General features: G+C 41.4%; 1 protein-coding gene across 2 annotated transcripts in view; it reads right to left on the reverse strand.

Annotated features, from left to right (window-relative positions):
• The window catches only part of LOC148032403 (putative histidine kinase 6), a 58,595-nt gene extending 40,494 nt beyond the window's left edge, over positions 1 to 18,101 (reverse strand). Inside the window, exons 1-4 of one of the 2 annotated variants that reach the window (XM_087683051.1) lie at positions 17,831 to 18,101; positions 15,062 to 16,737; positions 13,937 to 14,914; positions 12,410 to 12,526 (exon numbers count right to left, since the gene is read on the reverse strand). In XM_087683051.1, the coding sequence (XP_087539177.1) occupies positions 12,410 to 12,526; positions 13,937 to 14,914; positions 15,062 to 15,421 (1,455 nt within the window). In that variant the 5' untranslated portion in view covers positions 15,422 to 16,737; positions 17,831 to 18,101. Of the gene's footprint in view, positions 1 to 12,409; positions 12,527 to 13,936; positions 14,915 to 15,061; positions 17,803 to 17,830 lie in introns of those variants that run through there. The other variant, XM_087683052.1, reaches the window with a different exon arrangement.
• Positions 18,102 to 26,472: the final 8,371 nt, after the last annotated feature.

Genomic DNA, 26,472 nt, shown 5'->3' on the forward strand with positions numbered 1-26,472 from the left:
GTGGCAGGGGCTTAGTCAACCCAAAAGGCATCACAAGAAAATGGTAAAGTCCACGATCAGTCCGGAAGGCCGTTTTGACCTCATCTCCTGCCCGCATATGAATTTGATGGTAGCCAAAGCGCAAGTCAATCTTAGTGAAAAAACATGTCCCTTTTAACTCGTCCAACAAATCATCAATCCGTGGGATGGGGTAGCGGTTCTTCACTGTAATCTTGTTCAGATCTCTATAGTCAATACACATGCGGAAGGAGCCATCTTTCTTTTTGACTAAGAGAACAGGGGATGCATAGGGGAAAGAACTCGGTTCGATGAAACCCATCTCCAGCAACTCCTTGATTTGCTTTGCAACCTCTTCACACTCACACTTGGAGAGTCTATAGAGGGGTTTGTTCACTGGCTTGGAATGGGACTCTAGGTCAAGTGGGTGGTCCACTTGTCTCTTGGGAGGGAGGGATGTAGGCATCTAAAATAAGTCATTGTATTCCTCAAGTAAGGCCTGCAAGGCATAGTCATATGATACTGTGGAGGGCTAATCAGAATTGTCCTTATTTAATTGCAAAACAAAGATCTGTGAGCATTTCTTAAACTCCCGTCTGAGTTACTTTGCTGTAATAAGCTGAAAATCAGCATGGTCTTGAACTCCCTCTAGGTGGATAGGCTATCCATGCATCATAAACTCCATGTAAAGCTGAGAGAAGTCCATAGCAATTTTCCCCAATTGTTTCAGTCAATCACAGCCCAAGACAACATCAATGGGGCCCATATCTAGGGCAATCAGATCAACTAGTGCCACGTAATTTTCAGCCAAGCATAAGGGAACTGCGGGACATACATGTGTGCTGATTTCTTCTTCTCCGTTTGCTACTTGGACCTTCAAGGGGTGGTGTAATGCCATAGGAATACATTTCAACTGATCAATGGCTGATTTATTGACAAAGCTGTGCATGCTTCCGCTATCCACAAGGATAAAAACTTGCTTCCCATTGATACTGCCTTGAATGCGAAGGGTACTGGGGCTACGCAAACCTGTCCAAGCATCCAAGGAGATTGAGCAAAGGGAAGTGGGAGATGGGTGGGATGTTAAATCAAGTATCTGTGAGGGCGCACCACCCAGGTGAAAGGGAAACCCATCCTCCAGGTCATAAAACTGCTCACGATCAACATCCTCCGTGGGCTCAATCTGATCAATGGCCAGGTCATCCTCCTCATTGTGCCAATCTTCCATAACATACATGCTATGAACTTTGACCTTAGCTGACTTGTAGGGGCATTTGGATGCATGATCAGCAGTGTACTTATCTCCACATTTAAAGCATGGGCCCTTTTCTTTCCGTTCTTTGACAACATCTAGGAAGATGAACCGTTGACTACTGGATCCATGGGAAGGTGATGCAGTGGACTTTTATTTCCAGCATACCGATTTTCAGCCATAGAGCCCGATGCTATCCCAAAAGTGCCAGTTTTTCTTTCAGCATGGAAGGCGGGGTAAGTGGGTACTTTGGGGCTGTTATTAGGCATAGAAGAGCCTCGAAAACCACCTCCGTATGGGGCTGATTGTGAAGGGATGCGGAGAGGTCCAACACCTTGCTGAAAATGCTCATTCTTACAGTACTTTCTTGCATATCTCTCAGCCAGTTCGATTGCATCAAACAGTGTAGTGGGTTTTTGGGCCATGACATCAGCTGATAGACTCGGTTCCAACCCATAGATGTACTTGTGCAATTTAGCATCGTCAGTGATGCTTTCCACATACATGGTCAAGTTCATGAATTGATTAGTGTAGTCACGTACAGTGAGGTTACGCTGGTCAAGAGTGTACCGTCTTCTTGCCAACCGTTCTTTTTCCACAGGGGACACAAAAACTTGGACCATATGCATTTTGAAATCTTCCCAATCAATGAACTACCGATTCTCCCGATTGATATAGCGCCACCAAGTGTGGGCAAAACCTTCTAAGTGGAGAGAATCAAAAAGTATTTTCTGCTTATCAGTGCGGGGGTAGATGTTGAAGTAGGACTCCAACTTGGACGTCCATTCTTCCAGGTCAGATGGTGAGGAAGATTGCCCATTATACTTTGTGAGAACGACCTTGTCACGCAAATCATAGGGGCCATGCTGCCCATGAAATCCTTGTTGTCCATGCATCCCGTAGTGGCCATACATGCCCTGCTGTCCATATATCCCTTGTGGTGCATTTAGCCCATGTTGTCCATTATAGCCATGCTATCCATGATTGCCAGGCTGGTCATTTAGACCATATTGTCCTTGATGGGGCTGATTCATATGTGGTGCATGGGGGCTCCTAGGTAGAGCGGGTGAAATTTGACCCAGGGTAGGGGAAGGCCTCAAGTGAATGTTGCCGGCATGGTGGACAGGGGAATTCAATAGGGACTCATCATGCATGTGAGAGGGTTCCCCGATCTCATAGGTAGAAGGGGAAATTCCCTTAGCGCCAAGTATACCCTGTGGTCCATGCGACGGTTCCTGATGTGGAGGGCATCTAGACTCGTGTCTAGAGTCATTGGTTTTCTCTTGGGATGAAGCAGTCGCTAACTGAGCAACAAGAGCAATGAGCCTGTTCCAAGGTCTATTGGGTCTTTGAGTTTGAGATGGCCATGTGCCCAATCGCTTCATCAAACTTAGACATCATCTGGCAGTGGTTGGTGACCATATCATTGTGGTGTTCCATATGACGAAGCTCATGTTGACAGAGGGTGTGATTAAGAAAGGTATACGGGTCCGTTTCAGGCATGTCCTCCTGTATATCACCATGGTAATCTTGCGTTGAGCTTGGTTACTCATTCATGGAGGTCCGGGAGTCTCTAATCTCCCTTTGGAGTTCCTCTTGGGCCTTGCTTTTGCCTTTCTGGCCAACCACCTGGATGCAGTCCACAGGACCTGCTGTCAGTAAAAAGGGTGTAACTCTTAGTAGGAAACTCCAATTGCTGAGGCTGTGGGCTCAAGTCGGAGAGGACGACGGCCTCTTCGAGATGAGCTATTAACCTTTATGACAGAAAATGATCAGAATTTTCTGTAGGGGTTTTACAGTGGCTGTCCTAGAGCGGTCTGCAACCTGTCCACAGTGACCCTAGTACACAAAAATGGGCATAACTTTCACACCGTAACTCCGATTGGGGAGATTTTTTATTCAAACCGGAGGGGACGAAGCCCTCTTTGAGATGAGCTATAGGGTTTACCCCCAGATTCAGGACAGAATTTTCTGCAATTGGATCTTTGTGACAGTCCTGTAGGACTGTGACCAAAAACACTGTCTATCCCTTAGTGCCAATGTCTGACATGGATAGAGCATAGATCAAGAGGCCTGATCTGACACCTCAATAGCATCCTGAACATATTGAGCATAATCCCGAGCATCATTGCATACCCATCAACTATGCCATTCATGCATAAGTACATTCACTGCCATACATCTCCGTAGACTGCATGTACCTCAAGTGGCATACATGGGTGCCATTATCATTGCGGGGTATTCAAGAGGGATCATTGGGGTAGGGAAGTGTGGCTTATGGAAGTACCTGCACCTGCAAACAAGTATTGGGCTTCGGATCACCGGGAGGTGGGCAAAGTTCCCCCCCCGGGCCGGGTTGTGCACCCCTTCAGGGTCTTAAGTGGTAAGGGAGGGTCACCTCTCTTTTGTCTTACCATCTCGCCTGGCATCGGCCTTTTTCCTCAACCGGAATATACATGGCAGACATTTTTAATTAGCAATCAGCATGAGATCCATTGGAAAGGAGACATTGGGCCTTTTCATGAGATGCAAGGAATGATGAGGGTTGGGGTAGGGGTTACCTTGGCAGTCCAGTGACTCACTGGCTGCTACTTACCCACTTTACAATGGCTAATATTCTTCCAAGATCATAAGACAAAGTAGGGGTTAATGTCAGCCATTACAATGAAATCCCGGGAAGAGGTATGATGCTTATATGAAATCTTGAATCTCTCCAACAATGGATTAAGCTCAGCAAGTGGCTAAATTGAGAGATTAAGATCAGAGTGGCATAGCTCTTTAATGCTTATGATGACCATTGAAACCCGAATCGTCATGATGCCGCTTGCTCCATTGATGAAGTCCGGTTGTTGGTTGGGCATCCGTGGAAGAGTGCTTCAGCCTTCAAGTGCTCTTGCTAATGAAGAAGGTTCCCAAGCTTATCCCCGAGCTTGAGCTTCAAGGACGGGAAGCTTCAAGTGAAGCTTTCATGGCTGCCCACAAAGCTTCCATGCATACTGAGCTCAATGGCTTCATCCAGGCAAGAGGAATCCTTCACGGGCTGAAGGGGTTGTGGGGTTGAGCTCTCCAGGTCAGAGGAAGCTTCAGTTAGGAGAATCCATGGCTGCCCCAAACTGTTTTAAACAGTCCCAGCTGCTGTCCACCATGGGAGCTGATTCCTGGGAGCAAGGATGCCAAAGGGGGAGGACCAAGGAGCTGGAGCAGTGCCCTGGAGTGGCAGGGAGGGGAGGGCAGCAAGAGGGGAAGTGGCAGGAGGGCTGGGGGCGGGGGGGGGGGGGCGGGCGCAGGACAGCAAGCGCAAATTGCGGGGCTGTCCTGTAGGCCTCCTGGACAGCAAATCCCCCCAGTCCACCTCTTGATCTGGAGCTTGGGAGGTTAGGGATGAGATCCCGGGGCTGGTTGATGTCGGGGAGCACCCTCAAATCAGGTTTCTTGGGATTTCTTTGGGCTGGCAGCTTGCAGGAGAAGAGAGAGAAAGAGGGCTGAGGCAAAAGTAACTGAGGTTTTGCCCTCTTCCAACTCCTGGGACTCTAAACTTGGCCTAGAACCCTTAAAATTTGCATGAAAAGAAGTGACGGCCTGCTATTTTAACCATTTTACCTCTAGATATGTCTGAGTCTCCAACCATAGCTCCTAGTTGCTTCAAAAAGCTGGAGTTAACTACAGTCCTTCTTGCTGTACCTGTACCTGTAAGCTGAGTAACTAGGGTTTTTGGGATTTGAAAAGGAAGAAAGGGGAAAGAGGAAAATGACCAAAGCCTGAAGCTCTGATACCACTTATAATGAAAGAAGCTGAGGGGAGAGAGAAAGAGAGCTGAGGAGAGAGAAAGAAAACAAGAAGAAGAAGGAAGAAGACTAGAAGAGGAGAGAGAAAGAGAGAAATGAGGAGAGAAATGAGAAGGAAGCCATGGAAGCTGGAGATGAAGGTGAAGAGTGTGATTTTGATAATAACTGGTTGTCCTAATCTGGGGCTCTTACACCTTAAATATCCCGGTCACTGTAACAGGGTGTCTAAACCCTAGTCGGTGTGTATCCCGCTTGTTACAGGCAGCACTTCATTTTCCTTGTGACTCTCCCACCATTGTCTACTATGACAACCAGAGTGCTATTGCCCTTGCGGGCAATCCAATCATCACACCACAGACGCGGCATATGGGAGTCCACTTCCACTTTTCCAGAGAGCAGATGGAGCTAGGCACTATCCACCTAGAGTTTGTGCCTTCTTTAGATAATTTTGTAGACATCTTGACCAAATCGGTCAACTCGCCGGTTCTTCAGTATCTACTACCCAGGATTGGCTTGGGTACACCCTCCTCTACTTCTTCAAATTGATGGAAAGAGGTTGCTTCCCTCTTGCTTTCCCTTCCAGTTTGAGAGGGGTCAGCTTCTTCTCTTGATAGTGAGAGTGATAATACTTACAGTTTTTTTTAGACATTCATTTATTCTTTTGTATTGTATTATGGACATTTGTAACTTCATCCGCACTATCAAGATGATATGATTGTAAAAGGGCACTTGGGAAGTGAACAATTCCCCTACGAGGGCCCTGCCCAAGTGACACCGTTGCATTGCATTTTGCGTGAGCATGAAATCTTGCATCTCCCTTTATATTATCCCATGCATTGGCATTCTGTTAATGTGAACATGCATCTGTGCACATTTATCCCTTTTCGGTCTTTTGGAGTGGTCGACTCTAGATCCACCATATTCATGGCATTGCACATGGCAATCTCCAAGGCAATTTTTCCCTAGCTTGTCTTGCTTGCTTCACATATTTGCTATGCCCACACCTTAGCCATTTTCCTTCTTCACTGACACCCAGTAATGGTAGGGATAGTATGCTTGTTTTGTGAAGGTCTTGGATCTAACCATCCCTTATCACTCTCCCATATTGGGGCACGGATACTTAATAGGACGAGAACTGATTTACAACCCTCATTTAATGCTAAATCTATCAAATCTAAAAAGCCCTCCAAAAAAAAAAAAGTCCATAGTTGATTCCATCCGCCTTTCTATGGCTTGGCAGACCACTGGGTAGCCAATGAGCACCCTTTGTCCGATGTCCTATCCTCTCTGGGGTGATCACTTGGGCTCCCTTGGTAAGATAACCATCACCTCTATAGTCTTAGTAGGCCACTGGGAAGCCGATGCGCACCCTTTATTTAATGCTCTAGCTACTTTGGGATAGGATGCCTTGGGGTAAAATATAAAGAAAAAGAGCTTAGCTAGCCTTCCTTCTCGTGGCACTGTTGTTGGGCCTAAGGGGGAATGTTGAGCTAAAAATGCATTAGCTTTACTAAAACAGTCCCAAAACAATCTTAATTAATGAAGAAACCTTGTTTATTTAAAAGAAATGTGTTCCTAGAGAGTGTCTATGTCTCATAAGCACAAACCCACTTGGGAGGGCCCAAACTTTCTATAAAGGCGCCTATTTTCAACCCTCCACCTCCCATTTGCTATTGTTTCCAGCCAAGCAACTGCTGTTGACCACCTGAACAATTGTCGTACAACCTGCCATATTAGCATACTACTGCATTTGCAGGCCCCAGCTGCCGCCAGCATAGTTTTCTCTCTCTTGACTGCTGTCGCTACAGTTTTCTCTCTCCTGTATGTTATCGCCATCATTTTCTCTCTCCTCACAACTACATTTGACAATTTTCTCTCTCCACCGTTTGTGTTTGCTGTTTTCTCTCTCCTGCAGTCTACGTTTTGTCTTTCTCTCTCTTGCACTGTCGTTTGCATCAAATCCAGCCTTCCTTGGCTGCATTTGTTGGTATTCCACATCCGGAGGCTGCCTTGCTGCGATTCAAGATCCGTTCAGAGTATGACACACTCTCTAGCTCATTACCCCTGCCCTAATCCTTGAGATACAGGAGTTCAAGGTTCAATATTCATTCACTGCACAGTGTGTTTACTGCATGAGCATTGTATATTCAGTAGTCATATCATTTCATTTATTCACTGTGTTCATTGTCTCTGAGTCACCCTAGCCCTAACTGTGTTCTTTTATCAGTCTGTGTTGTCGTATGATTGTTATTTGTGTTTCTATGTTAGAATATTTCTTTACACCATCACGGAATCAATGTGAGGATCCTCCACTTGATAGGGAATCACGACAGTAACTAAGTGTCAGAGTGAAGAGCTGCGGAAGCGTGTGACCAAGACTAAGAGTGAACAGAGAGAGAAGCGAGAGAAAGAAAGAGACACTGGAACATAGAAAATCTGCAATGAAGAATGTTGTATAAGGAAGAAGATATGTACACGGGCATAGAGTGTATGTCTGCATGCGTCTCCACCTCAAAGATCTCACGGGCTATGAACCTCGAAGTATGTGCAGCAATCTCCACGATCAATAATCTGGAAACCTATGATCAGAATATATGAAAGTGTGTGGAGACTGGGCAGAATAAATAGCCCAAAAGAAATGCTAAAAATAATGCAGGTCAATTGGCCACTACACAAAAATTGGCCAACTACTCCTGTTGTGCCACATGGCACCTGCGATGACTACAAACTACTGCACCTACTAACATCACCTACTGTACGACCAGACTACCACGTGTTCTACCTACTGCAACTGCACAAAAATCTACCACATGCATATCTTGCCTGCTCCACCACACAAGACAACTCGCGAATGCATATGACTGCCTGTCAGGGGGATGGCAATCTCTAACACCCCCTCTTAGATCCTGGATGGGGCATACAGCTAAGGGATCTGGAATGCTGTCAAAGTAAAGCCTGAGGAAGCACCTTCATAAGCAAGTCTGCAAGATTGAGTGTTAGAGCTCCTAATGTGCCCATCTAACACTTGAACTAAGGCTCATGGTAGGAGATGATTGTGCAAGACACACATGACTGCAAACAGATCCAAACTTGTTAAGAATCCATGTTGCGTCATTGGAGCTACATCAACAATCCCAAGAGGTAAATGTTACAACTACTAATGTTAAAAGCATGCTAACTATGACCTTAATCCTTCAAAGCTACAAGAACATACAAGCACGTGTAGCATGTTTCCATGTTTATTTGCCACTAATTATAAGTTGTAAAGGGTTGGAGTGATGCGATTGGAAGCTTTGAAAACTAAAATGAAAAACCTCTCATAAGCAAATTGTATTTTTCCAATGGACAACATGAAGTGTGTTTCTCCCACTTTCATAGTTCCCAAGAAGGGTGGCAAGGTCTAGGTGTTGCAGACTGCACAAGTTGGAAGGTAACAACCATAAGAAACCACTACCCTTGGCCATTCCAAGGTGAAATCCCCAACACGGTGGGACTGATGTTCATTCTACAATAAATTTTCTAGCCATTTTCCAACAATTATAGCAAAGGAGGGTCAATTAAAGACTACTTTTAGTATGCCTTGGAGGTGCTTCGCATATAAGAGGATGCCATTCAGTCTCTTGAATGTTTGCACAGCATTTTACCAAGGGATGGATTGCAACTTGGGCCCTACTTGGGTAGATTTATCCGCATCTTTATGGATGCCATGTGCATCTATAATGCTCTACAAGTGCATTTCAGAAATTACAATAAGCATTACAGAGATTGCATAAAGAGGGAGGTCAATTGAACACAAAGAAATGTAAGCTAGGTGAGGGTAGTGCTGTTAGGACATGGATGTTAGAAAACACCATAGAAGCCGGCTCTACTTCTTATGATCATCCTCAAGATGTAAAGATACTCGCTTCCTTCATACAAAAGCCCATGTTTCATTCCTATGATATATCATACTTCAGGTCATTGTGCTCTTCTCCTCTCTTCAGAAACGAAAAAATGGAAACACATTTCAGAGTCGCAAAATGGAGTTTTGGTCTCAGTCCAAAATGTGAAGGTAGGGAAACATGAACTTGAAAAATATGAATATAAATATAAATATGTAAACATAAATATAAATATAACTACAAGCTACTACTTTAGCCTTTACATAATTAGATACTTACATTCCCAAATGTACAAATTACACTCACTATCTAGTAGCTAATATTTGCTAGCAAGAGTATAATCTTCATAGTTGAGCAAATCTTTGTATGACTCCATGCATCCTCTCACTATAGATGACTTCAATGTTTCGGTTCCAAAACATTTCGGCCATTTCCGCTTTTCAGTTCAGGGGGCCCAAAATGTTGTTTTAGGCAACGATGGTCTCCATTAATGGAAAATTACCTTGTATTTTTTCCCAATTTAACTCCATAAAAATATCCCCAAAAAGAATTATTATAGAAAAAGGATATACATTTGACAATAGTACAAATGCTCAAATAAGCCCTATAAAAGCATATGTTGTGGAGAGTTCATTCCATCCCTTTGCAAACCCTACCATTTCCTCGCAAGGTATTAGAGCAGAGGTGTTCTTGAGCTAAAGATGCTAGATCTTCTGTGAGTGAGAAGGGCTTTGCAAGAGCAATGTGATTTAACTTTTGACATCTCAAATTCCTTTACTCTATTTAAATTCTTTAATTGCCACATTCTCATTTGGGAAAGAACATTCTTCTGCCATCCCACCTCCCACTTTTCCAATCTACCTATTGCAATACCAGCTCGTGTTATGGCTTCCTCACCACAAGTTGATTTCTTGACCACTAGGTGATCCTAGTGTGGTTAGACACCCCACTCTACCACAGCTTGTCATCATCGACCATTGTTCCCTACACCACCGGAGTATATGCACCTTCCCAAAGACACCCCTTGTGCTAATGTGACATTCTGGACAACTATATTTGTTTTGCATCAGCTATTGGAGTACCATGATCGAGGCAAGCAGATGCCTATGACGCACGTTAAGTCCTTTCAAGCACATCAAGGCACTTTCAATAAGCCCTCATGAAGACAAATGCAACTTGTTCCGAATGTTTCCTCTACCACTCTCCTCTGCCCAAGACAAAAAGAGGCCTGCAATGCATGCTCAGTCCTTTCAAGCACATAAAGATACTGAGAATAAGCCCTTTTGGAGACCGATACAACCTGCTATGGAGGTTCCTTCCTATTTTTAAGTACAGCGGCTTCCCTCACCACAACCTTTGGATTTGCAGTCCACTCACTATGAGAGACAGTGGTTGTTAGACACTCTTTTCCAATAACCAGTCTCTTGATGGACTGGAATGCGGAGATGAGTGTGTCCAACAGCCACTGTCTCTTGATGGAGCAGATTGGAGATGAGGGTATTCAACAACCACACTCTTCCTCTCTATAGAATGGACTGTGGAGACGAGTCCAATTCTGTGGCAGAAAAATCCAGTGTGTTGTTGAAGACCTGCTCTATATGATTGTGGAGAGAGTCTGTATGGGGTTGCTTGGTAAACAAGACCGTATCTGGCCCATGTGACCTTTTAAAAGTCACTGGCAGGCAGAACTTGTGTTGTTTCAAACTCCTATGGGCATTGGCTCTTACAATCGTCAACTTCAAACACCCATCCCGCATGCTTGCCAAAGCACAATGCTTGGTTGTTGGACATCTCTGCAGTCTGCTTCTCTCTGAGATAATGGCTGTTGGCTACTTGTGGTTCCACAAGAGCTTCACATCCCTACTATTTGATCATTCATATCCTTTCCCTCATCATTCATCATCACCTTCATGATTTCTCCCTGCTGGTGGCTGCCCCCCCTTCCTCAGCCAGCTGTTCAGTGTTCTCTCTGCTGCTTGCTGCCACCCTTCTTCCAGCTACCACCTAGGATCTGGCACATGTGTTTGGAGGTCCATCACACCTGCTTTTGATCCTGCAAGCTGTCATCATCCTTGGAGGCTGCCTCTGCCACATCTACAGGTTGCTGCCCATCAAGAATAGGCTGCCACCCTGACCTTGGGAGAACAAGTGGTGCTGCCCATCTCCAAACTTGTATTTTGGGACACTGCAATTTTCCACCTCTTCCAGCTTCTGCCCAGCAATCGAACAACTGTGTTTGGCATTCAGCTCCCCATCAAATGCTACATTTGCACCTAGTCTATCATCATCACATGCTATGGACAGCCATTGTAATTTGTATCCCATTCATCATTATTCATTCATTTCCTTGAGTTTCTAAGTTTTTGTCATTGTTAGTCATCATACACATCTGTGTTTTCTTTCTGCAAATCCTACTGCTTCCTAACATGGTATCAGAGCTACTCAAAAGAGAAGATATCCATCACCTCCTTGTAGGCCCTTGGGTAACCCGTCATGACACCCATGGTCCAATGCCTTAGTCTCTTTGGGGTGGATCTTTTTGGGTACATGAGGGTAGAGTTACACTTTTGGGTACATAAGGGCAGAGTTACACTCTCCCTCTTCCCATGGGCACCTTTTTGGGCCTCAGAGGGATGTTGGGCAAGTAAAATTAAAGGCCTCCATTGATGGAAAATTACTATGCATTTCAGCCTAATTTAGATAGAAAGATCCCTAAAAAGAATCATGAAAGAAATATGGCATTTTATATGACAATAGGACAAATGCCAAAAGTCTCCTACAAAAGGATATCTTGTGAGCAGTCCATTCCACCCTTCTGCAAACCCTAACGTTACCTCACAGGAGGAAGGGGGATGATGAGGGGTGAGGGGACTTCAATGGTATTGAGCTCCCATGCAAAGTGATGCATACTCTCTCTGAACTCTATCCTCTTGCATTTTTCATGTTTTGATCTCAAGAGTTGTTGTCTCTATGCTGTGAAGTGATTGTTTCCCATGTATAGTACTGTACCTATAAGTCTGGCGTTTTTGAGCTTGAGGTATTCTTGTCAGGAGGAAGAGTTGGATGTTAGGAGTGTTTATGTATGCTCACAGAGTTGTTGATCTGTGGTCGGCGGGTAGGGTACCAGTAACTGTCTTCCCCTCTCACCAGCAGAAAGTTAGCAGGAGGGGATGTTATGAGAACTTCGGTAAGTTATGTATAAAGTTTCAGCTCTCAAAAGGTATTTACTTAAGGAACCTGTTGGCTTTTGCAAATCAGATGACACTAGTTCCATGATCTTCATCATCTGTTGTAATCAATCTGCGTAATGGAAAAACAGTAACTTAAGCTCAATTCTCTCTCCTGCTCTGTGTTTTCCTCAATTTTTTAGTGCAATGCATCTTATTATTCTTTCCTCAAGCTTCTGAATGAGACAAAAACTTCCAGTGCAGTTTCTCTATGCATGCAGGTACAGTGTAAAGAATGCTTTGATGTACATGTAAGATGAAAAATACCTGGCTTTCAAGAGTGGAATTCATCTCATTCAACTCTCCTTCCATTTCTTTTCGGTCATGCACAATTGCAGCCAGAGTAATTGCAACCATTGCTAAAACACCAACAAACATTTGAACCTGCAAAATTTTAGAAACACATTGAGACCACTCAGTGTAAAAGACAATTTGGTAGCTTATTCTTATCTGTAAGCTATCTCGATCCCATCTAAATACAAAATAGTATTTATGCCTTATATATTCCCTCTACCTAACTCGAAATTGATAAGAAAAAGGCCCGCACTCATGCTACAAGTACAGTTACACGAACTTTTTGGCAATCTCTCTTTCATAACCACATGAAGACAACCAACCAACTTCTTTAAAGTAATAAAGAAAAAACAAGGCCTAACCTGACCACTAGCATATGCTTAGAACTGCTTTTCTACAGACAATATCACTTCATTAACCAAAACTTGCCATTCAAATATGACAGTGGAATTGGTAGCTATCTACTATCTAGATTGAAAGGTCAAAATCTCAAATTAGCCATCGGAGACAAAGGTTTAATGTAAACATGACTATAGAGTTTTGTTTGCTATATGAGGGGCAGAGGAGTGGGGGGGGAGAGGAAGGTTTTTTGTGGGTGTGGGGGTGGGGTTTGTAATTTGCAAAATCTTCCAATGTTGTAATAACTGGAATTGTGCATCAAACTAAGAAAGTTTGGAAATTGCAACAGGATGCTTAGTATTAACATTAGTCTCTGCCAATGTTGTAATGACAAAAATTGTGCATCAAACTAAGAAAGTTTGGAAATTGCCACAGGATGCTTAGTACTGGCATTAGCCTGAAGTTTTGGAAGGGCTTGAGTTCAGCAAGCATTTGACCCATAAATTTGGCAATACCAATTCTGTGTTTGCTGCACATTTTTGTCATTCGTGATTTAGGCAATTTGCCAGGGCTCGAGCTTGGCAAGCATTTGACCTATAGTTTTTGGAAAAACCAATTCTGTGTGTTTGTTGCACAAATTTTATGTCCTTCCTTATTCAGGCGATGTTCCTTGAACATGTATCAAAGTTAAGGAGCACTATTCCTACTTCAATCAAGCCTGTTGGACAATCTTTTAGCCATGTATCTCAGGGGTTGTCTTCAATCCCAAGAACATTTAAAATTGAGCAGATGATTGCTTTGATATCTTGATTTAGTGATCATATACACATTAGTACATTTGATAGCACTGAAGTCTTGAGAGTAAAATGCTTAATGCGCTCTTCTAAGAGAGATAAAGGTAGCTGCTAGTGTATATCAAATGCCACAGAACTGATCAGCAGATAATCGTGTTCTTGTGTCTCTAACTAAAGAACTACCAACTGATGTAGCAAGTCCTCTAAAATTATGGGATTTTGGGGTTTACATATTTGTAATGACACTCTTCAAAATATCGCACACTCCAGGCAAGAGCTGAAAATTGTGTGTATGCATGCTTGAATGAGTTGTCTTTACAAAGTAGCTCAAATAGTGACCACAGGTATGCAGAAAGAAATTTCATACCTGAAGCAATGAATTGTCAGTGCTACTGCTGTGATAGAGTGGTCCATGTTTATGTGCAGTACCACTACTTGCTATAACTGCTACCACCACAACTGATAGAGGTAAGCCAACACGATTGAACCGGAATGACGCCCAGATGACTATAGGAAAAACCAAATAAGATAAGTGCTGCACAAAGTCATTTGCTGAAGCTCCAATGTTGAAGAAGATAAGCATGCATAGTCCAACCAGAAGAAGAAATAATACAGTGCACTCTGCAAGTCGCATCAGAAACTTCTGAATAGAGAATTCTCGTACTTCTAGCTGGTTGTTGACAATGTCAGGATCATGACTACATGCAATAGGCAATTCTTTTGCTCGACTCACATCCTCCACCCAATGCTGGCTGCCCCTTTCAAGCTGGTTATCCAAGTTAGCTCGAGACCCCTTTGAGCTTCTATAGACAGAAAAACGTTCCTTGCATTTGCTACAGTAATTACCAATAAACCTGTTTACTGGTACAGTAGTATTTTCTCTTCTGTTTATCCCTGTGCTCTCATCTGTTCGTATGTTCAGAGACCTTTCCCAATTAATAAGTTGAATTTTGTGCTCATCACCTGGTGAACTGCATTTCAATGAATATGGATCAATACAAGACTTGCAACCTCTTTGCAGAGACCTGATTTCAGAGGTTGGCTTCAGTTGAGATAGTAGGCAAGCTTTTACTGGCTTCCTTCTGCCCCAGCAGAAGGTGTTGAAATCCTGATGCCAAAGATTCCAAATATGAAGAATGCAGGGCATGTAGCAGAGAATGGCTGATAGATCACCGAGGACCCATGTCGGCCAAATGTCCATGAAGTGATTCCATGTAGAGAGTCTAGAAGATACAAGCACAATTGCATTGCCAGTTCCAGCAATGAATGCTGTGAAAGGTGCTACAAGGAACAGCCACAATGCATCATTTAGTGTATCAACAGTGACGGTGCCATCTCTGGATTCCTGCACACACCATAAAGACAATCAGTCAAAGCAAACAAGCCACTTGTTGAATGTAGATCTGAGGTCCAACTAGGTCTGACTGCTAGCATCTATGTTGTAGCTGTGAGAGAAGGAAATACCAAGTTGAAGCCTGAGAAGGAAGAATACCTTCCAATGAAAGCAACCATTCTTGTAGCTCAAAGGGTTTTTGAGCAACCATGCACACGACAAGGATTCCAATGCGGAGAATAAAGCAAATCCAAGAGATGCAGGCCAGTATGACTTGGGACTGTGCTTTGAAAAGTATCTCACATTTATTGCAATCGTTCCAAAAAGGATTCCAGGAAAGACCCTATAGCCAAATATCAGCACTGCTGCAACCATTACACCAGATGGAGCCCAGATTGGAGATGCTTGAGAACTTAGTGATGACAGCGTATCAGATAATTCTCCAGTTCCAATATACACAGCAGCAATGATGAGATTTATGATAAACCACCTTGGTGATCCCCATTGAAGTTCATTCATGTTTGTTGTATGGTTGTAGCTTGCACAGCAGCCAGAAACTCAACCATAAGCCTTGCGTAAATGTCTTCAGTGGGAAATTTTCTTGTCTAAGTTGTGAGGCTAGAATTCATAACTAGATTTATTGATTCATCAATCACAGACTAGATTCAAAAACACCGATGTCTGTAGTTGAAATTTTATCATGTGACAGACATGGGAGAAACTCAACCATTACCAGTAAGTGGATTTTCAAGTGAAAAGATCGGTGCCTGCTGTCTAATGAATTAAACTACCATAAGCTTTAGCTGTAGCCAGAAACTTTTTCAAATAGATGCGAATCACACCATAATGCCCAAAGCCTCTGTTGCACGGTGCCACATGAGTTGGTGCAAGTATTGATCTTGACTGTAGGAGTGTGGAATATAGTCGAAACCTGCAGAAGGTTTATGGAAGAAATGGAGTTCACTAAGCATCTGAGAAAGAGGGCCAGATTCACAAACTTGGAAATAGCATGCAGGATCCTTGTGTTGCTGCATGGTCTGCAGCTTTCTGCTAAAAAACACAGCAGCAAGGACGAGCAAGTTAGAACAAATGGTTGGATGGAGGACAGATGCCAATTGCGGGAAGGATGCACAATGACTCTGTCAAATTCTTGTCATTGCTGATTTCACAATGGCTCGGCAACACTCTCAACTGTAGCAACCTTATTCAAATGCTCAGTCAAGGTATCTGTTGGTTGTTGGGATCAATATTCAATGTTGAAATAGAATATGATAGCAGTTTGAACTGGCACAGCATCGAGTTTGAAGTGAAGGAGCGTTCACGTAATGTTCCAGGAGAACCACCTGCATGGCTTCATGGAGCACCATGACCAGATAGCTTTCAAATCAAACTGCGTCTCCGAGCAGACCTGCAAGGTGGGCAAGCGCCATCTTTCTTCAGGCATTTCCTTCTAAGAAAGCCTTGTTTTTTCTCTGTCTTTCTCTGTAGTGTCTCTCATTTTTCTCCCTTCTCCCTACTTGCTGGCATTTAAATAGAAGGCCATTTAGACAATTCTCTCAGGCTGATCAACCCATGTCTTCCACTCGGAATTCAGCTATCTTCAGACGTCCAGTGCGTACAAGGGTGTGCGATATATGCCCAGTGCAGGCATTTCGTCTGCAGACTTAGCTTGAACGCTGCCAGAATTACCAGCTCCTGCTCTGATCCAAAGCTGATGGCAACCTGTTTTTCTTTTTCCGAGAACAACCACCTCAATTGTGTCTAACCTGTTTTCTCCACAATGATCAAGAAATCAACCTGTTTTCCTCACTCTCCTGAACCATTGAATTGTATCCCTGTGTTGTGAAAGATCCACAATTGAAAAGAGAAAAGAGTAAAGAATTATTCCCCAATTTTGTTTTGTTTTCTTTAAAGACCGCACATAGACAAACTGCAGATTCTCTCCTCAACTCAGTCTTTGCATACTGAAACCGTGCAAGAAGAGAGAGCATGCAAATCATGAGATTCTTTATCACAGGCTCGGAAATAATTAACTGGAGACAGGGAGGCACACCAAACCCAAACAGACAAACAGACACACACACACACACAGAGTAGCACCACTATCTTAAAAGGCCTCACACCGCTGTCTCTTCTCTCATCAACTTTTCTTTTCTTCTTTTCACAATACCCAACAAGAAGCATGCATGCAAAATGAGGGTGCCAATCCCTGAGAACGTGTGTGTTTTTAAAAGTAGAAAAAAGGGCCAAAATTTTTTCCTTTAGAAGAGGTTAGCTTGTGTCTTCTTTAAAGCCGAAGAAGATGAAATTACTAGTGCGAAAGGGAGAATTTTGTACAGAAGAATGAAATGGATCACATTTTTTCTTTAGAAGAGTGATTTGGGTTCTCTCTAAAGCTGAGAAGGATGAAATGGACGAAGAGAATTTGTGCTTGTTTTACAAGCTCAGAAAGATGGAGTGAGGAGCAGAGGAGCTACAAATGAATGAAATAGATCACATTTTTCTCTAGGAGAGGGAGAATTTGGGTTCTCTCTAAAGCTGAGAAGGATGAAATGGGCGAAGGGAATTTGTTCTTGTTTTACAAGCTCTCAGAAAGATGGAGCGAGGAGCAGGGGAGCTACAAATGAATGAAATGGATCACATTTTTCTCCGGAAGAGGGAAAATTTGGGTTCTCTCTGAAGCTGAGAAAGATGAATTGGGCGAAGGCAATTTATTCTTGTTTTACAAGCTCAGAAAGATGGAGTGGGGAGCAGGGATGCTGCAGGATCCAGGCTGCCTAAAGAGGGCAGGGCAAAGGAGCTTGACCCATCAACACACACACACGCACGCACGCACAGAGTGTGAGCATATCAACGACCGAAACCAAAAATCGCTCAATTGCATGATGAGAATTTTATTAGAAAGCCCTGCTCTTGCAAGCAACTTACAGCTACAAATTTCCTGAAGTCTGCATCGAGCACATCAAAAGGCTGTTTGATTCCTTTTTTTTCTTGTTAGCAACATTTGCAGAGGGAAAAAACGAGAAGGGAGGACACGTTTAGAGCCGTAATGACAAAACCCAATGATAGCCAGAATCAAAAATCTGATTGGTTTGGACAAAAGGTCGGGATTAAGGATACGAATAATTTTTAAAAACAGCGGCAACTATTAGTTAGACTGTGAGATTCACAGTCCTGACTAAGCCATATCATAAACCATGATTAGGATATAGTGCTAATTAATGCCTTAAGCAGAGAGATTAGCTGCCTAATCAATAAAGCTATGTTAAAAAGGCCACCATTGGGCGGCCTTTCCGCGAAACAACAGAAAGGAAAGGGCCCTCGTCATACCTTGCCCGAGTGCAGATCCTCCAATGATATTTTCTAAATTTAAGCCCCCCCAGATCCAGATATTAAATCGCTTTTTAATGGTAAATTTCTCCCGAAAAGAGGAGGAAAGTGGTAAGCATACGCAAGCCTCTGTTTTTGTGGGCACCTCGGAAGACACGAGGAAAACCCAATCAGGTTTTTTCTTTTTTTTAATTGTCTCTAGTAGCATCGGGTTTGCACGCATGTGTATGTGTGTGCATGCATATGTACGGGTCTGGATGTGGGAGAGAGAGAGAGAGAGAGGGGGGGGGGGGGGGGGGGGGGGAGATGGGGGGGAGATGGGGGGGCAACTTCCGAGGGATTTGTTTTATCTAGCAAAGCTTGGCCTCACTCCTTAATCCCCCTTTGCTTATGAGCTTCAAATAAAAAGGCTTTGGAAGATTCTCGCATGTGCATAAAGTAGCCCTTTTAAGGACACATCACTACCATAAGGATGCCACCCAACATATATCTCATAAGTATATGCATATAGTAATTTTCATGTGTATCCATATAGAGAGAGAGATATAGAGAGAGAGAGAGAGAGAGAGAGAGTAAGTGAGTGTGTGTCTGGGTTTGGTTTGTCAACTCCACAAAGAAACTGAAAAAGGAAGAAGCTTGTTGATACATGGAAAGCCGCCCACATTGGATAAAGTTAGTGGACAATAAGAAGAAGTAGGCATGGCAAAGAAGCAAAGCTCCTTTCCTGTGGTTAGTGTAACGTTGAAGTCATGGATAAAGGAGATGGTAGTGCACACATGCCATGGCACACAGATTTATTTGCATTGTTTTGTGTGCATTTGAGAAGAGAGGAGTGAGGGGGAAATGAACATAAACATGGATGATGTAAGTTCCTTTTGTGCACAATGTGTTTCACATATATACACACAATATGGAGGAGGAAAAAAGAATATGGCTTTGTGTGGTGTGGGTGTGTGGTTCCTTTCTTTTCTTTCTTTTTTGTTGGGGGGGGTAAGGATTGGATGGGGCGCCAACATGCGCATGTAGCTCTAGACAAACATGATATATTGTTGCTCAAAATTCCAAACAATCTTATCACATAAGTAAGATCCCAAGTGTGCTTATGAGATGTAGTTGAAGGTTTGCGGGTGTGTATACTTCACACACACACACACACACACACACACAGAGTGTGTGTGTGTGTGTGGAAATGATTCATGGTTATGACCATAAGTTATTTCGTGGATCTAGTTCGTACCAACGGAGACAAGGACATGTTAAGAAAAAGCCACACATGAGATGTGAATTTAGAATGTAAATGTTCAAGCCATTATGCTTGACTCCTAGATGAGTCCATTTTGTTCATTGATTAATATGTATCTTGAAATCCTATGGAGAAAAAGAGATTTACAAAGTTTGACTTCATGTGAGAAGAGGGTTGGTGCGTGTCCATGTCCATGTAACGTGGGAAATGGAAACTTGCAATCCTTATAGCTTGCAATGTTTGACAATGTGTTCAAATGAGTAAAATACGGTAATGGAACCTCGAAATACAACTTTTATTCTCAATGTGTGTGCATCATTGATAAGAAAAACACTTTTGCTCTATAACAGTTGATTTGCAAGTCGCTCCAAGTATGACAATATGTGCAAGTTTGCTTTATTATAGTAACAGCAAACAAGTTGTTGATAAATCATGTTTCAACAACTTGCTCCAATAAACACGGCAATCTTTGTTAGGTGACCTTAATATCAAGAGATTTGTGCAAAAAAGTTTGCCATAATTAGTGAGACATTTGTGCAAATAAAGTTGGCACATTTTGCACTTCTTAGTTAGACTTTTGCTCCAAGTGTTGGTCACACTTAAAATTGGCTTAATCTCCTTGGATGCACCTTGAATTACCTTCTTTACATGGTTATAGTTGTGATGTTTTGCACTAATTTTAAAATCATTACCAAGCTTGTAATATCTAAATAGTTTAGTCTAGACATGGATGTCCATCTATATTTACAAGATATTTATTAAGTCATGGGAGTGTAGATGTTCAAGGAATAGAAGATAGGAATAGAGCTCATATTCTCATCGTAGTCTTGTAAGCTCAAAAACCAACTACTAAACAAAATACACGTCTAAAGTTAGTGAGTCTTAGGCCAACTTTTTATTGACTCTAAGCATGTGATTGAATCAATAATTAAATTTTCATATCAAATTGTAAACTCTTCAATCCATATGTGTGCTCAACTCTCCCAAATGAGTGGAAAATGTGCTTCTAAACTGATTAAAGATACAAAGCATGAAAACTTTAATTTGGCCTCCTCTCTCTCTCTCTCTCTCTCTCTCTCTCTCTCTCTCTCTCTCTCTCTCTCTCTCTCTCTCTCTCTCTCTCTCTCTCTCTCTCTCTCTCTCTCTCTCTCTCTCTCTCTCTCTCTCTCTCTCTCTCTCTCTCTCTCTCTCTCTCTCTCTCTCTCTCTCTCTCTCTCTCTCTCAATGTCAGCATCCTTGTGAACACCTTACAAGAGTATCGAACTTATGTTGTAAACACCTTACAAAAGTTCTAGCCTACATGAAGGATTTGACTTTGTACAATTCAGTGGCCATAATTGTGCATGTGGTAAGTCCTACTATTATACTAGGTCACATATAGTAATTCCATAGTTGAGAGTGAAAGCTTCAACTCCTAGTAATAGTTAGAGTATTGGAGTAAATAGTACATGTTCAAGTTGTTGATAATATTGCAGGTGCACAATGCTTTTGCTTGGACATAGAAAAGACAATTCATAGATGAAGCAAGGAGATTGTGATGTGACTTGATTGAGCCACCTTATGTGAGTCCAATGCATTCATAACCCAAGACACTCAAAGATATTTGCCATTGGCAATAGGACAAGAGCAATCAAAACCTACAAAGTCTGCATGTCCTTTTGAGGTGCCAAACTAAACTTTATATAAGGCATTTCAAAAGCAATTCTTGCCCTAACATGAGGTGACCAATTTAGCATTGAATATGACTAATCCAAACAACATTAAATCCTACATTGGACAAAACAATAGAATTTCTCAAACAAAATCGAATCATGTAAAAGCAAGTTGGTCTTAGAATCAAGGTGGAGAGCAACAAGAATAAAGATTTATTTGGTTCGATATTAATTAGATAAATGACACATTCAAAAGCACCACAACATCAAATTGTAAATTGGTTGTGAACCTTCATAATGGTTGATTATTAATCTCATTATCAGCTTAGCTTCTCAAATTCTTCATATTCCTCATAAATATTCAATGTCACGTCGACTCATGAGCTTTAAATTTGCACTCCCTCCCCATGTTGGTCATCGAATGTCCGTGAAGTCATCTGTTGCTTTTTAAGACCAATACATATATATGATATGGTTAATTCTACAAAGGTAGACGTTGTACAATTCAAAGTCATCAAAACATGCCATACAAAAAAGTGAAAGTTTCAATAACTCTCAAATTACAAGACAATTGGTTAGAAAGGGTATCCTAGTTAAAACAACATAGAGGTTCAAATAGATGGCCCTACTAGATAACACTAAAACTAGTTTAGTAAACTATTAGCCAAGGACGTTGCCACTATAAGGATATCTATGCATTCCTTAGAAGATTTTGTTTTATTGATGACTTGACAAAGTACTTGGTCATGGAGTATATAGTATAATCCAAGTCTTTACCTCTATGCAATCCTAAGGTAATCTATTTGTTTTCAATACATTATTTTCATCACTTGTCAAATGGATCTCAATAGGGTATATTGCTAGCACTTGAAGCACATTACTTGATAATGCAAAATTGTGCTAATAAAGATAAAGTGTTTACAACATCCTGATCGGATGTACTAGGGCTAAAAAAAACTAAACTCAAGAATAAGGAACTATATATATCCTAGTCTTATGGGAAACTTCAAACACTTGGGCTTTCTTTCTTAAGCCCTTGAAAACAACAAGAATCTTCATATTAGAGAATGTATCAATTGTAGGCATCTCCCTAAAGATAAAGAGTTTCTCCATTTTCAAATAAACTTGATTGTCACAAATCTAATTATTTTCCCTATTTTAAAGGTTTCCTTGTCCATACCCAAACAAGTCCCCAAATAATATTGTATTCACATTGATCTTCCTATTTTAAAGGTTTCCTCATCCATACCCAAACAAGTCCCCAAATAATATTGTATTCACATTGATCTTTCCATTAAATCTAGCCAACATTAAGGGTATCATCATCCATACCCAAACAAGTATCCCCTAATGATGCTATCTTCAAATTGTTCTCCTCTTTGAATATGGCCAACTTTAACCATTTTCCCAAAACCTTTTAGATTTGCCTAGCCTCTACGCATTTTGAACAAAGATACACAATGGTCTCCTCCTTCCATCTACAAAGAGAGCAAAGGGGGGAGGTGTCCAATATCTTCCTTACTTTATCTTTGGTTTGAAACTTAGTCATGACAAGTTTCCACAAAACCACTTTAAGCCTAGTAGAGGGAGCATTAGACCAAGCTCTTGATCCTCTTCTTCCAAGTTTTCAACTTGATTCAAGGAAGTGCTTTCCCCAAGTCTGCCAAACCATCACATTATGAACATTACTTGATTTGAGAAAGTTTCTCCTCTTTTAACATCTCCATAAAAGCTTGCATGTTGGGACTGCAATGAGCTTGAGAGGATGCCCTTTAAGTATTCTTGTAGGAATCGGCCAATCACCCTTCCTCATCTTTTATAGCAACCTATTTTGCCCAACAACTTTGGCTCCAAAGAACCAAAGTGACATGTTGCCCCATCTAGGTCCCATGAATATTGTGCATACTCATTCCAAATATCCCCTCACTTATTCAAACCTTATTATATATGGATTTAAAAAGTCTAGTATTATGTTGAGCTAGACTAGTGCAAGGGCCATATGCAAAGGAAGACAATCAAATAAAATGTAATAATTAAGAATCCCTCTCTATGATCTTGAGACCCCAACTAGTTTTCTTGATCAAGTAAAATTTTCCAAGGCTTAGCTGGCTTTTGAGCAATCTCCCAATTTGAAAGAACAAATTTTCAACATGTGACACATCTATCTTTAATAAATCTTCAAAGCAGCTCATTTTGACAATTTCTATGTATATTGGCTTGCCTGATTTGGCATCAACATATCTAGACTAGTTAACATCAAGGGGGTGTTCAAAGAGCTAGTTAGCTACCAAAATTCTATTAGTTGCCTAGTGAATCTAGAATACCTAAAAAAGGATGTGTTAAACCTTTTTTTTTTGGGGGGGGGGGGGGGGGGGGGGGGGGGGGGGGGGGGAGGGGGGACACCATGAGATGACCTTCCTATAATACTAACCTTAAAGGTACAATATAAAGGGATACAATTAGAAACCAAAATGTCTAAGAGAACCCTCATCTTGTACCTAAACTAACCCACCAAGCATCTTGATTAGCATATAACATGTCTAAACTTAAACCACCTCCATATTGATTATGCCAAAACATTATTTAAAAAAAAGATGAGATCCCTAAAATCATGCTCTAGTACTAACTCGTCCCATCTAAGTCTTTCTTCTTCTAGCATGCACCTTGAGCTGTATGACATGTCATTTATTCCATTCTCTTGTTAGTAGGACATTTCTAGTATCCAATCTATTATTGAGTGTTGCCCATTGCTTGCCCCCTTCCCAATAAAATAACAATACACTAGTGTGGCTTTTAACTAGAAAGTATACTATAACAACATAAAAATTTCTTCTTTAGATGGTGGCTTACAATGAAACACATATACAACCCACACAATAAATCTCTGCATACCTTTTGTTTATTTCTAGCCAAAGAGAACATGATAGGAACCCCAAATACCTTTCTGCTCCCATTGACTATAGAGATGAGCTCCCAGCCATTGAAGGCCCTATGGTCATCACACATGTGTTTCTCAACTACCATCATGTTAATGTTGTCATAAACAACCTTGAAATAGTCCATAGCCACTACATTTCTAGCACTATCAAGCTAGACTGCATGCATGTAGTGAGCCACCACATGGTGGTAGCTCAAGTAAACTTAATTATCTTATAATAAATTAATAATCTTAGTGGCCTCAACTCCATGATCTCTATCTCACTTCCATTTAACATTAGGATATTAGTTGGCAAACATGTAGTGAGACAAGTTACTTCTTTGAAGCATTTAAATGTTTTAACATCAAATATGACAATCATTTAAAAAGTGAGTATTTTGTACATGTATTACCTCAAAATATCAAATGACAAGGGTGATCTTAATAAATTGCTTAGAAAAAAATTCAATTGTGTTTGAATGAAGAGGTTAGGATTTATTCTCACATAAGCCTTGAATTTTTTGTTATAAATCTTGTTTGTTTGCACTATTTCAAGAACTTAAAGATGCCAATATCTACTAAGAGATCATTTGCCTATGCATGTAGCTAATTCAAGATGATATGAGAGCTACAAGAGCAATGATTTCACTAGGGACAAAGATGCCTATGCCAACTTGATCCAACCATGAAAAAAGATACACACCATGTTACTTTTGTGAGCCAAATTGATAACCCATATTAGTGAGAAATAAAGTGCATGAACTAGTCACGAGTCTCAAGGGACTACCTCAATTCTAATGTCCATCACACCATTGAATGTGTACCTAATTAGAGCTTGAAGAATGCATTTCAAGATATAGAGAAACCATGTATAGTACTACACAAATCTCCTTCCCAAGAGGATACAAGTGAAAAAGTTGGTTTCACAACCTTGAACATTAGACATCCTTTGAGCTCTATCAAGTATGTTATTAATTAGAAATAAAATGAATCACAAAAAGAAAGAATTCCAAATGTTTACGTATGTGTACACACAGTCAATGAGGTTCTTATGGCTCCCCTCTCCAACTCCTTTTAGGCTTTATTGGTGCATGACAATCACCATGAAGACATCGAATTGACTATTTATCCTCAAAAAGAAAATGGACAATAATCCATGGATGTGTAGGAGGCATTTTTAGTTGAATGTTCTTTACATTAGTAAAAAATTATCATTGGTGGCTCAATTGGGTGCTCATTCTAATGGATAGATGGTGTTAGCTTCTTTCTCATGGGTCAACCAATGATAGTAACACATGTGGAACAAATTTTGGGATGCATGTTAAGATTGATGATCAAGATATGGGAATTTCTTTTTATTATGAGGAACCTTGTCCTTGTGGGCCCATCATGCAACTACTAGTTACAAGGGAATGGTGACTATGGATTAGGGCTAACATTAGTTGGTTCTTATAAAAACACGCTTCATGCTCATGTCTCATGTGTTCTATCTTATTGAATAATCCATTGTTCATCAAGCCAAATAAATTTTGTGGATGAATCTCTTAACATCAAAAGGCATACCACAATCCACTAAATAGAACCTACCATATGCTCTTCAAGGGAACTTTGTTAAAGCCTAATATGGGTACTTGTAGATTGACTTTGCTTCTAAAGGACTTCACCTATTGCAAAGTATACATACATGCCTCTAGAGAACTATGCATACTACTATAAGTTCTATCATGTTTCTATTTTGAGGACAAAGTGAGGAACATTCCAATTTGAGACTTTGCAATAAAGAAGTTAGAGTTACAATGAAGATATGCACACTTTCATTCTCATTTGACTTCTAATAGAGCAAGCATGAAACTTTTAATTGGGAAGAAGAAAAATGTAGCGAATGAACATTTTTAGCCCATGAAAAGCAATATTTTATCGTGAATTAGATATGTTGCAAAACTTATGCTAGGGCATGATGTAACAAAGGTGATTAGCACTAGAAAGTTGATCATGTGAACAATCATGGGTAGCATTTACTTGTTCTCCTTGCAATTCACAAGCAAGCGCTTAGTGTCTAGAAAAGAGTAATAATTGGGGTTAAGGTTGGTGTCTTGTGCTCCATACCAAGCTATTATAATCCATAAGTTGGGAGTGCCCTTCCATGATCATCTAGAACCCCTTCTTGCAAGTCCTTGTCTTCATGGAACCACTCCTCAAGCCTCATATCTTCAAATTCCATCTTGTTCACATGACACTCTCTTTGTGCTTGCCTCTAGATCCCCCTCTTTGGGTTATCCTTTCTTTCTCATTGGGATGCCCCCCCATGCTTTCAAAAAAGTTGTAATTTCTCTAGTTAGTGCCAACCTATTCTCACGGGCTTTTTCATCCCTTGGACTCTATGACACTGATCAAAGTAGTGCTTCACACCATTTGTGAGCCTTGTAGG

This window comes from Lygodium microphyllum, chromosome 8 (genome assembly GCF_053477565.2).
Source record: "Lygodium microphyllum isolate KBCC chromosome 8, Lygodium_microphyllum_v1.1.10, whole genome shotgun sequence".
Taxonomy (NCBI): Eukaryota; Viridiplantae; Streptophyta; class Polypodiopsida; order Schizaeales; family Lygodiaceae; genus Lygodium; species Lygodium microphyllum.